The following is a 13,445-nucleotide window of genomic DNA, read 5'->3' on the forward strand; positions in this document are numbered from 1 at the left end:
CATTTTTATGCTGCTTCTTCAAAACCGTACTTCCAATTCTTATCAGTTCCTTAAGTCAAAAATACTTTTGAAGCACATTCATTATAAAGCTCTGCTTAATATGGCCTATTTTTATTCATAAAATGCTTTTATGTTATGACCCATCCCAGGCAGGATTCAGAAAAGCAGTCCCACAATGCTGGGGCTCGAAACCAGGCCTTCATCATACATTTAACTCCGCCCTCTTAAGCCAGCTCATCCCGAAGTTTTGGGGCAGGAGGTGGAGGTGGAGGATGTAGGCCCCATGAGGGTGCTCAGAGAACCATGTAGTGCTGGAATCAAGCCAGGCCTCCGCAGCAAAGCATATACCCACCCAGTCCCTTGAGCATTCTCTGGACTCGTTTTAATGGACCCCAAAGACTCAGATGTATTATTAACTGCTATTGTTTCAAAGATTCAGATAGCATATACCTTCTTGTATTGTTTCTTGGTAAATTCCTACAATGTGCTAATATATTGAGTTAAATACACAAGTCTGAAAGATCTTTCAAGAGCAGGAATATTGCAGCTGCAAAATTCAACTATTATACATGACATTTGTCATTCTTTACATCCGTGATGTTGGCAAATTAGACTATCCACATACATAAATGTATTTCTATTCATCTAGTAGGTTTTCTTCATTCAGTTAGCTTTTCTTGTTTCTGGGACATACCCAGTGGTGTACAGGGCTTTTTCCTGGCCCTTCACTCAGGGATCATTCCTAAAGGAACCTGGGTCATAGAAGGTGCCAGGGATTGGATTCGGGTCGGCCATATGCAAGGCAAGTGCCCTACTCTCTCTGACTCTAGCCCCAAAGTTTGTTTTAGAAGCCCAACTTTTCGCTAAGCAATGTGATGCCAAAGAGTTCCCTCTGTCGCCCTTATAGAGCCTAATAAAAATTTCTGCTCTCGTACAGGATTATAGATGGTGGACATCATCTTGACCTGACAGTAGCCAGGTAAGTTGCAATAAAGGGTGGGCGATAATCAGTATAGTGACCAAAACAGGGTAAACCTAGAAAGTCAGTCCTGAACTTTCAAGTATAAATCAAGTTCCTGGATCTGGACGGCACATCTGAAATTTCTTGAGGTACCTGAGAAAAGCAAGTGATCTACCATAATATTCTTTTAAAAACTTATCCAGTAGGAAAGCAACGCATAACATCTTTATACATACAATACTAGGTACGAGCTCATTTAAAATATCTGACTTGTTCAGCTATGGAGTTTTGATTAAATATACAAACTGAGCAAATGGTCATGGTAGTTACCTATGAATCAACTTGGGACAGAAGTTATTTCTTAAAACCATGGTTTAAGATCGAAGAGACCATTGCTTTCACATTAGTATCAATTTGTTAGAACCAGGCCAATTCATGTAAGCAAATAGAAAATTGTCAAAACCAACGGGGAATGTTTTGTGGTAATCTATATGTGGGATTACAGGAGGAAAAAAGTGAAAAAAATATTTTCTTGGCTTTTATCACTGAGCTTAAATAGTGCAATCCGACCAAGTGAACATTAAGAAATTACTAGTACACTTTGATAGAAAAATTCTTTAATCAAAACAAGTTTACATGTTGACACTTATGGCTTAACTCTAATAAATCTGTCCAAATTTAAAGTGTAAGGACTAAACGAGTAACGAAGGGTTTAACAGCAAGAATTTCCTCAAATCAGTGGGCCCTAGTTCCATTGTAAGACCTCTGAAAAGCAAAACTTGAATTATAGAGGTCGAGCATACAATGCATCTCACATGCACAACACTGCATTAATTAAGCCTGTATTCAGTTTCAAAGATAGAAGTATCATTGAAAACCTCAACTGACCTAATATTAAAAATATTTTCAAATGCTTTTAATTACCTTTGAATTTTGTTTTCAACCTTGTTTTCCTGATTGAGTCCCTCCAAATACAGAATATACAGGCTATCAAAGTACTCCTTTGTCTGTTGCCTTGGAGTGATCAATGCATCCACACTTTGCAGTCCTACCACATGTACAATATAAAATGAAAATTACCTTCTGATACAGCCATACTTTCAATTAGCCTTAGTTTCCTTATATATTTACTTTTTATTTACTGTGTGTCATGGGATTTTTTTCCAATTAAAAAAATACGACGTATTGATTTCCTTAATGAGTATTTTAAGAAACTTCAGAAACTCAAGATATTTCTCAAAAATAATCTTCAGTTTTCTGTTTTCGCGACTAGTGCCCGTGATTATAGATGGCTGAACCCCCCAACCAGATTCATTCCTATACATACCCATTTCACTCTAAGTCATGTGACTTTAACTGAGCTCCCTGCCATGAAACTAATTTACATCCAAATGTTAACATGAATTTTTTTACCTCATAAAATTGTTAAATATCAGGTGGATATATGGTTGTCATACAAAAAGGGCATACAGACCACACATTATTACAAAGCAGTAGGATGTTAGCACAATGTAGACAGATTATTTTAAAATAAACTTTTGATAAAAGGGAGGGAGTACTTATATAGAAGTAACATTTTATCTACCATTAAAAATGCGTAACTTCTACAAAACCCACAAACAGTGAAAAGACAGTCTGGTAAATCCAATATTTGTAAAAACTATGCACAAACCCCCACGATATTTTGGGAAAGAGGAAAGGTGTATACAAGTAGCTCTTAAAATGTAACCTTTTCTTCCTACTCTCATTAACACATTAACGTACACACACTAATTGAAAATATGCTACAACCAATGTCTTGAAAGGCAGTTTAACATTTCCAGAAATGGATTTCCCCCACATGTACTGTATATTGTAGCTGTCAATACTGCACAAGTACAATTAGCAATGTTTACTTTCAAAGGTACGGGGGAATGTCTCCCTCAAAACAAGTTTCAGACATCAAAACCTATGCTTATAAAAATTTAAAACTTTCAGCAATCTAAATATTTCAAATGAAAACCATTACAAACATCTTGAATGTTCTTATGTTCCAGGTATATCACCCTAGTTGTCTAGTGTAGAATCCTTCAAAGATATTTCAATCTCTCTCTCTTCACTGGATGGCCTAAAAGAGGAAAAGAAAGGTGGGGTCAATTGGGCTTTACAGTTTAGGTTTTTTCCCTCAAGAGGAAAAAAAATTAAGCACCTGACTTTTAAAACTTGCTTTTCCACAGTCTTCACTCCCAACATAAAATAGCAGTGCACATCAAGCAAGATATTACACAAATGATAGATATTTCCCTGGATATCAAGAATTAAAAAACTGTTGCGGTCAGAGGGTAGGAATTATAGTACAGCAGGAAGGGTGACTGACTTGCCTGTAGAAGGTCTGGGTTCATCCCCGGTACCCGAGTACAGTCCCCTTCCCTGCATCCCATATGGTCACCCGAGCACCACCCGGAGTCATTCCTGAGTGCATGAGCCAGGAGTAGCCCCTGTGCATCACCGGGTGTGATGCAAAAAAAAAAAAAGTGATCCCTGAGAACAGCTGGGCTGGGTATGGGCCCGCCCCTTTCAAAAAATAAAAATATGTGCGTCTACGCCCACTGTAAACTTGGACACCAAGTTACTGTGTTATTGTGGAGCCCAAAAATAGCCTGTGATTCTAGATCTAATTGTGTTATCCTTTACAACTCAAGAAAGTTTTAACAAATATCAGAAGATAGGTATTTTTGTTAACTGGAATACTAAAGTAGTACTTTTTCCCCCCCTTGTTTAAACAAGAAATTCAGAGAGAGAATTTAGGGAGGTAGGAGGTAGATGTATTCCAGAACATGTCCTTTTCCAGAGGGTTGGAAAAGGCTGGAGGGAGAAATAAATTTTTGAACACAGGCTTGAAAAGGCAAGCAGGTCTAATACATTCGAATACAACACCAAAGCAGTTGGAACAAAAACTGTGTCCTCTGGTTCGAATTTTTTGACTTCCTGAATTCATGAACTGGAGGTCAAAATAAAAGGCCTCACACAAATAACCTAGGAACAACAATGTGATTTAAAAAAAAATGTTCTTACTTTTTCTTACTGCTGGCCTCATGACTGTCTTTGCTTTCTTCATTGCTATCACCATTATGTTGTGGTTGATTACTGTCTGGATTATCAGGTCCTCCATTCAGAGTCTTTGAACCTTTAAGAATATTCAAAAGGAAAAGCTCATAGAACTTCTAATACTTTTTTTTTTATTATTCTTTTTAAATGGAGAGAGAGTACAGAGCCAACATGGGTTCAATCCCCAGCACTCCATGTGGTCCCCTAAGCCCCGCCAGGCGTAAGCCCCAGCCAGGTTTGGTCCAAAAACCAAAATAAAGAGCTCTTCCTAAGCAGTGTTTCTCAACCTTCTTCCTAAAGCCCCTTTAAACCCTACCCCCTTCTGTGGCCACCGTCTTAACTCTTTTTAGCCTCCGAGACTCCTGCCATGCCACTGCTGCTCCCTTCCCTCCTACAAACTCAGTTTTCACTTGTGGGTCTTTCAGATACCCTGGGGCCATCTGATCTCCAGTTGAAAGAAAAGTAAAACAGAAGTCTACAATTTTTAAATGATGACCCTCTCACCGTGTTTACAAATCTCTAAAGTCATTTATCATTCACTAAAAATGACTTTGGGAAACAACCAACTCTGAATGGATTTCTAAATTAAGCAGTTCCTGAGATGTTTACAAACAAAATGGTCCCTAATTCAATATATTTATGGTTAAAATGGCTTATCTGGAATATACTTAATGTGCACAGCCATACTGTAGAGGTGTTAAGGCATATTGTCTGTAAGCAGCTGCCACAGTGCACCATACAGTGTGGCATTAGAGGTTCCAGGATCCCCAGTGGGCCTCGCTGGTCCGCCGGGAGTCCGTGGGAGGCACCATCCCTCATGCCCCTCATAGTTTTCAGCACGTGTCTCAAAGGAACTTTCTAAGATTGCTGAGGTTTTTGTGTGAAGTACACGGGACACAGAAAGTTTACTTCTACTTTTGTGAAAGAAAGTTTACTAATGAAAAGAGAATACTGAACCCTAGTAGTGTAATACAAATTTAAACTTTATAAAAGCATTTAAATTTAAGCAAAGCTGAGGTTGAGCACTATATTATGCTAATTCCTTTACAAGAACCTTTTTTTTTTTTAACTGCTTACAGCCATTTTATAAGACAGCCCCCAACAAATAATGGTAACATACCTGTTTGTTCCTTTTCTAACTTTTTGTTTGGCCCTTTCTTCCCTTGATCTTTGGTTTTATTTGCTTCCTCATGCTGTCTTTGTTCGGCAAGAGATTTATTCAGCACTTGTGTGATCACAGAATCTCCTTCACCAACCAAAAACATATTCTTAAACTTGTTATACAACATTGTAGACTTTTCCATGATAATCTGACTAACTTTGAATCGCCGTATCTGAGGAAAAATAGGCATGCGTGAGTGTTTCCCCACTTAATGTTACTGTTCAACGAAGTACTCATGAGGATGCTCCTAGAATCTGTCATGACTCAACATTACTTACTTTTTTCAACGTTGTGATCATCTCTGTGTGTTTCTGAGCTTGCTGCATTGTGACCTGAAGTGAAGCAAGTTCATCCAAGGCTTCTATACATCGGGCCACATCCTTTATGACAAAAGAGTAATTAATTCCACAACTGCTAATCACAGCTGATATTGTTTCTAAAGATTACCCTTTAAAGCTCAGATAACGAGGCCTAAATACCAGTACTAGTTCCCTGTGTGTGTTTCTAAGTGGGTTGCCAGGGACTGATGAACCCAGGGCCTCAAATCTGCAAGTGTTCTATTGCTGAGCTACATGGCCAGTCTCCCCAGATAGTGATCCCTTTATTTTACACTTTTAAGATATCATAGCATGTGAGAAAATATTAGGCTACAGAACACTATTTTTAAATGAAGTACACTTACAAGATTATCAATTTTGAGTGAATTTTTAATTTCAGCATGTATCCTTTGAAGTCGAGAATCCATAGATGTTTCTATAAATTAAAATGAAACAGTAAGTATGGTTTTTCCCCCCGCAAAAAACGTCACTTATATAAGCACTAAGCAAAGTGTAACCGGAAAATTTGAATTTTTTAAGGTATATCTATGTTTAACATTTGGTTCAGAAAATCCGCCTCAGCTAAGTACAACCTTCTAGCTTCTATGCCTAAAATAAACAGTTTGATCAACTCTTCTATTTCAACCCTTAAACTCTTCCTTCAATTTAAATATTCAAGCAAAAACAGAAAATTAGCTTTAGCGATGCTATGAGAATTCAGAGTACTGGATGAGGAGCTTTAAAATAAATTGGTTGAGGGGCTGGAGAGAGAGTACAGCGGTAGGGTTCACCCTGCAGTCACAAGTCTTGTCTTGCAAGTCTCAAGGTTTGATCTCTGGCATCCCATATGTTTCCCACCCGAGCACGGCCAGGAGTGATTCCTGAGCACAGAGCTAGGAGTAAGCCCTGAGCATTGGCGGGTGTGGCCCAAAAAAGAACAAAAATATTGGTTGCTTAGCCAGTTCACCTGATTATTTTTAAGATAAAATGAAATCCATTAGTATTCAAGAATTTAAGAACATAGACTAACTTCAAAGCTTACATTAAGGAAATTTTACTGCCTATTCGATCATTTTATACATCTTAGAAAGTGAAATAACTGACCTCGCTTCTTCTCCACTTTCTTAACTTCTGGCTTCTTTCCTTCATCTTTATTCTGCCTATCAAATGTTAACACAAATATTTCAAAACATTGGAACGTTGTGACAATTAGCAAATGTCCACAATGTCTTATGTAAAAGTTAAAGAATTCCTCTTAAACAATTAAGTCAGCAGTCTGGGTCACAGGAATTAGCTGCGGCTCTTAGAACTCTTCAGTGCCACACAGCATCTCTGAGATGAGCATAACTAAAACCATCACACGCTGAGAAAATGAGCTGCCCATCTTAGTTTTCAGTGGCATCACAAATAATTAACACTTTTTAATTTTAAAGCAGTGAAGATCATAAAGTGAAATTTTCTTTTCCAGCAAGTGTGTTAGAATACCGACTTTAGAATCAAAGAACAGAACAAGCCTTAATAGGAAGACAGTGTCTATGAATGTTTTGTGGGTTCTGTATCGCATTTAGTCTAAAAATTAACATGTCATGTAGATTGACTTTATGTTCCCCCCACACATTACCAAAGGGAAGTAATGTGAGGGAACTAAAGTGTTGGTTTTTAAACTGCTTATTTTGCCAATTTAGCATACTTAAATCACATTCATGAATGTGTACATAATATTTTCACAACTCAAAAAATACTTCAAGTTACAAAACTATAACCATTTAAAAATAAATTTTTAAATATTCCTAGTACCTTGGCTTGGAGGTCGGGCACTACTGAAAACCAATTGAAATAGACAAGAACAAAAAAATACCTAAAAATCAGTGTTTTTTTTTAAAAAAAACTTTATTTTAAAATTTTGGTTACAGTTTCATTTTTTTTCTTAACAAGTCTATGGTTTAATCTCTCAGGATTAAAAAACAATTATTAAGATTCTAAGTAATTAAACAACAAAGGAATTGTCAAGGGAAGGGCACAACTGCCCCAGTCTCTGGGGTATATAGCTATTCCAGTTTAATACCTAGCTTCAAAACAAAATTTTATATTTTCTAAATGAAATAATGTACAACCACCATCTTCATCTGAGGTTATAACTTTCAAACACAAAGCTTCATTGTAAGCTTGTAAAAAAAACTTAACAGGAATGTTGGCGGACCTTAATATGTAGTGTGTACCTTACAGGATTTTTTTAAACAATCATAACACAGTAATAATGCCATTAATGAAGTCCTCAATTTAGAATCTGGAACATTCTTCCATGAAGGGGGGGGGAGGGGGGAATTCAGTCCAATGAGTCTGTCTCAAGATCTTCATCTCTCGTTTGCTCCACTTGTATTCTCTTTTCAGTAACTGGATTAATGCTTTGAGCCCAAAATGAGATATATTTTTTATTACTGTAGATTACATGTTGTTTGGCTGGGAATACAATACAATAAACTTTATTTTGCATAATGCATTTCACACAAGCTGCATCTGAAATGCTTTACAGAGCAAAACTGTCCAAGTACAAAGTTTTGTAATAACAGGAGAAGGAAAGAAAACACAAATATTAGAATTTGAGAAGGTTACATTCGGAGGACATTCAAAAAAAGAAATTGAAACACATAGATAATGAAGAAGGACTGGGCTAGATTTACTAAGCAACAACTATTTTATATCTTATTTGGGAAGCACAATAAAGTTAAAAGCAACAAACAGTCCAACAACTTTTCAGGAAAAGGATAGAAAAGGATAGGTAACAAAAATAACTAAATCTTACAGAAGTGGTCAAATTCTCTAACAAGTTAGAGGGAGTATTATTTTTCAGCCTTGTATCAATCTCTATATTACTCCCATCAAGAAGCTTAAATTGTTTCTATATCTTCCAATTGACTAAGCATATTTAAATGCTATTCTTGTAAAGACGTTCGACTTATAATATATATATATATGAAAATCACAAGATTTGACTAAATTCACTAAGTGACCCCCCCAAAAAATCACCTCACTAAAATAGCTGACCCAGAATAATGCATGATGCTTCACAAATAACTTTCAGAACTCAGTGACAGCCTAAAATAAAAATTGATGTAATAAAGACATGAAGTCTTAATCTCTGCCAGTTACTTTTTCCTAATAAAATTAAAGGGGAAAAAATTCTCCACAATATATTGTCCTCAAGTATCAAAACTTAAGGGAAATTGGCTTTGAACTCGATGCGTGAAAAGCACTCATGCAAATAAGCATCTGTCTTTACATTTCTTTTTACTGATTTCTTGAGTTTTCAACCGTGCTTTTGTTATTTTTTTGCTGGTCTTTGGGGGTAGAGGCCTGCTATTCCTTGAAAAATTAACAGAAACTTAATTCTTGCTCCACTAATAGGCCATCACCACTTTTTTTATACTTATAAGTTTTCTCAAAGCCACTAACAGTTAATTCCTAAATGCACTTTTACTCCAAAAATAATTCAGCAGGTTTTCACCTCAGTGAGTTTAATCTACTTTCTCAAGATGGAAGGAAACCTAAACTAATCTCCGTTTAATGGGTATTTTTTCCTAACAAATGGGCAAAGTCACTTTAAAAGCTTTATAAGTCTGAAAATGAGATTCTACTTGTTTAAACTTTTCATGCTAGTTTGAGACCAAATTTAGAATTTAAAAGATACTCACTGCTCAGTCTCCATCTGTTCCTCTTGCTTGCGTTTCCTATCTGCTGCTTCCTTCTCATGTTGGCCTTTCAGCATATTCCTCCTATGAGCGGTCTGAAAGTTTCTTCCACCTTTTCTCTTCTGTGTTATTTGAGAAGTATAGGATGGATTTAAGTAAACTATGAAGTGACTAGTGCTTCCATGATTAAACAATCTTGGGGGAAAAATATGCTAATTTTTAAAGAGCAAATAATTAAAGTACCAAACTGCACTTGTTAAACTGCCACCTAGTTTACTTTCTCGTTAAACACTGGGATTATCGTCAGTTTTATTCATACACCACTGGAGGAATGATGTTTCTATTAAGTCAGTGCCATGTTTTTCACCTATACAGAGTTAGTTACTGTATGCCTATGCAATTTAAATCTGGGGGCTTCTGAAAGTCTTTAAAAACAAATAATTAACAGTTTGGCTTGTGACGTCTTAAAACTTGGGTTTACAATTTCCAAAAATATATGGGAAAAAAAACATACTTTTCTACGAAAAAAGAATAAATTTTCTAACCAATTATAGTTCCCAAATACTGTATATACATAGACCTGAATGAAGAACCAATAAAGGGGGCCAGAGTACAGCAGGTAAGGCGTTTGCCTTTACATGGCTGACCTGGGCTCAATCCTGGCATCCTATATGGTGCCCTGAGCACAGAAGGGTAAGACACTCCCACCCACCCCCCAAAAAATAATGAAGAATGCGTTCAAAATCCATATATAAAACCAAGTCTTTTCCATCAATCTTCACAATGCTCACAGCCTGTTTTGCTCCCTCTCTGCTTTACCTTTTTTAGAAGGGTTAAGTTATTAGGAATGTATTTTATGATATATAATTGTGAAAAGGTAACATTTTAGAAAGTACAATAAACTTACAAATACACCTTTTAAAAGTTAAGTAGACCCACACAAGAAATATTGACTACTATTCACATTTAGATTTTCACAAAGATAAAATCCACTAGGTAAGAAAACGTCACAGAATCTAAAAAACATTTTGATATGTAAATGTTCTACCTTTTCACCTTCTTGATCATCATCATCTTCAGAATCAGAGGTTGATGTAACCCCTGTTTTAGCTAAATTTTTCCTTTTTGAGTCAACTTCTTTCTTCCCATCTTTTTTGTCTGGCTCTTTTCTTGGCTTATCTTCTTCCTTTTGGCCCTCTTCCTCCTTTTTAAGCTGCTTTTTAGGTTGTTTTTCCTCCTGTCCCTTCTTCTTACTTTTGTCTTCTTCAGGTACCCTATACAACAAACAGAAATGGAACTGTTATGTATCCTTAACATGTTACTCAACTATACTTTCTCAATTCAACTTACTACATTGGAAAACAGCTTTATTTATTTATTTATTTTATTTTTTTGCTTTTTGGGTCACACCCAGCGATGCTCAGGGGTTACTCCTGGCTCATGCACTCAGGAATTACTCCTGGCGGTGCTCAGGGGACCATATGGGATGCTGGGAATCGAACCTGGGTCGGCCATGTTGGCTGCGTGCAAGGCAAACGCCCTACCCGCTGTGCTATCGCTCCAGCCCCAACAGCTTTATTTCTTAAAGGCAAATTAAATATTTGTAAACTATTAGCATTCAACCATAAAAGGAAAAGAACGTAAGAACATGATTTCAATATAAAGGTAAAGGTAAAGGCCCTCCCGTTGATCGTCGATTTGCTCGAGCGGGCCCAGTAACGACTTTGTTGTTACTGTGTCTGGCATATCCAATACTCTCGGTAGCTTGCCGGGCTCTCCGAGAGGGGCGGAGGAATCGAACTCGGGTCGGCCATGTTGGCCGCTTGTAAGGCGAACGCCCTACCCGCTGTGCTATCGCTCCTGGCTCAGCAGAAGAGAGCATGCCTCATACAGTAAGATTGGGTTGAACTCAAGCACTAAAACAAACCCTGTATCAATAACAGAAAAGCAACTGTTTCCCCTTGATATCTCAAATTATGTTATTATGTGACATTCACTGAAAGTACTAAGTTAATAAAATTCATTTTTATACATCACAGCACTATCTATAATTCTGGACATAGAGTAATAAAAAAGATTTTTACTTATCTGTAATATTTAAAAAGTAGATGGTAAGATTTAGGGTAGCTTAGCGTTTTTGCTGTTTCTCAACCTTTCTGACCTTGTTTCCTTCCTCTGGGCACCCCTTCCTAAAGCACTGGCTTGGAGGGCCTGCCTTGAAGTGTAAGCCTGAAGTTGGAGGCTCAACCCCTGGTGCTATCATATGAGTAAGGTCTGACGGTTCTGCGGTCTATGGTCTTCAGTCGCAAGCAATTTCCAGCCATACTATAGGGCAGTGCAAGCACCACAATGAAAGCAGGGTGCAACATAGTGAACATAATTGAACTGAAAGATGTGCTGTGACTATGGTGAGAAAGTACAGCCTTCTTAGGCAACTAGCACATGTGCAGTGGGCGAATACGAGTAAAAGGTGAGCGAACACCAAAGCAGAGTTGGTGCTTGATCACTTTTGTTCTTTGAGGTACGCTTGCTGCAAACCATGGCCGTGCACCACCATCCAGTCACCACAGCAGGAATAAAAGGGGAGTGCAGAGAGGGGACTGGGAACTTGGTTCAGGGAGAGTGCGAGAAGCTCTGGGTTCAGTCCTGAATACTGCATGCATGTGCGCGTGCACACACATATCATTAATAAAATTTTGGAAATGAAAAGATAATGTTTATTTTAGAATTCAAATACTCTTTACAAGGTGAAAGATCCCAACTTCACATGTGGTAAAACATGGCCAATGAAGTTTAACATTAAACACAGCTAAACTCAATGTTCAACTAAATCACAAAAATATTACTTGAAACTTGGATGAGCAGTTTTCTAGTATTTCAATTTCAAATCAACTGGTTTTCTACCAGAAAACTGTTTCCTTGATTCCCTGAGATACTATTAAACTACACGGGGGAAAAAACAACCTTTAAGAAACCATTTTTGGGCCGGAGTGATCGTACAGCAGGTAGGGTGTTTGCCTTGCATGCAGCTGACCCAAGTTTAATCCCCAGCATCCCGTATAGTCCCCTGAGCACCACCAGGAGTAATTCCTGAGTGCAGAGCTGGGAGAACCCCTGAGCATCATTGAGTGTGACTCAGAAAAAAAAACAACCCCAAAACCATTTGTGAGCATGCCATTTTTCAAATCATCTCTTTTTAGGCATACAAAATCGTTTAACGTCAACATTTCCATAAATGTTCATGTTTTGGACATCTTCATGGAACTGGAAACTGTCAATATAAAAATCATTTCATAAGGCTTTAACAGACATTTTTCAACTGCTTCCCCCAAATGGTATTATCTCTTAGAAGGAGGCAAATAGCAAAAAGAAAAAATCCTATTTTATATAAAAAAGTGGTCAGTGATGAAGTTTCCTGAGAAAGGGGGAAGGTATATATAAAATCAAATTTAAATGAAAATATACCCTTTAGACATAGAAAAGTTTACCCTAGCAGCATATTCTATCCAATATATATGCACACGTACAAAATAGATGACATTATGTAGTATTTTCAAAATGTGTCCTGTGTCCTACACAAGTATGCAACACAGAATACCATATAGCTGAATTTTTTTTAAACATAAATTTGAAGAAAGAGGTAAAGGTCTTCTATGCAGTATCAACTGTAGAGAATTACCATAATCACTATCTGCTACAAATTAAGTCTTTCTTCAGTGGCCCTCTTCTTTACCTCCTTATATGAAAATATAACAACTTATTTTCCTTTTAATCTGTAACAGATGCAAACATTAATGCAAAGTAATCCTCGTATAAGGGCTGGAGCGATAGCACAGCGGGTAGGGCGTCTGCCTTGCACGCAGCCAACATGGCCGACCCGAGTTCGATTCCTCCGCCCCTCTCGGAGAGCCCGGCAAGGTACCGAGAGTAGTCGATATGCCAGACACAGTAACAACAAAGTCTCCAATGGAGACGTTACTGGGCCCGCTCGAGCAATCCTCGTATATCCAGAAGATTATGAAACAGTTTTGGCTCTTCTAGGCCAATCCTACTAGCTTGTCATCCTAGGGACCATTGCAAATCACTGTCACCAAAAGACAGACACTCCTCTCAGTTAAAAGCTAAAGAACACAAAAGGTAACAGTGTAGCCCAGTCAACACAGAGCAAGAATTAGAAACACAGTAAGCCACCACCAATTTAGGATTGTTCACTGACCCAGCAGAATGCT

The 13,445-nt window shown here is 37.5% G+C and overlaps 1 protein-coding gene across 3 annotated transcripts in view; it reads right to left on the reverse strand.

Annotated features, from left to right (window-relative positions):
• Positions 1-1,561: 1,561 nt before the first annotated feature.
• PSIP1 (PC4 and SRSF1 interacting protein 1) overlaps positions 1,562-13,445 on the reverse strand; it is a 48,395-nt gene continuing 36,511 nt past the window's right edge. The window contains exons 9-16 of one of the 3 annotated variants that reach the window (XM_056117398.1): positions 10,265-10,490; positions 9,220-9,338; positions 6,632-6,687; positions 5,893-5,963; positions 5,489-5,590; positions 5,169-5,382; positions 4,016-4,127; positions 1,562-3,068 (exon numbers count right to left, since the gene is read on the reverse strand). In XM_056117398.1, coding sequence (XP_055973373.1) covers positions 3,008-3,068; positions 4,016-4,127; positions 5,169-5,382; positions 5,489-5,590; positions 5,893-5,963; positions 6,632-6,687; positions 9,220-9,338; positions 10,265-10,490 — 961 coding nt within the window. In that variant the 3' untranslated portion in view covers positions 1,562-3,007. Of the gene's footprint in view, positions 3,069-4,015; positions 4,128-5,168; positions 5,383-5,488; positions 5,591-5,892; positions 5,964-6,631; positions 6,688-7,946; positions 8,068-9,219; positions 9,339-10,264; positions 10,491-13,445 lie in introns of those variants that run through there. The other 2 variants (XM_056117399.1, XM_056117400.1) reach the window with 2 other exon arrangements.

This window comes from Sorex fumeus, unplaced genomic scaffold (genome assembly GCF_029834395.1).
Source record: "Sorex fumeus unplaced genomic scaffold, SorFum_2.1 ptg000034l, whole genome shotgun sequence".
NCBI lineage: Eukaryota > Metazoa > Chordata > Mammalia > Eulipotyphla > Soricidae > Sorex > Sorex fumeus.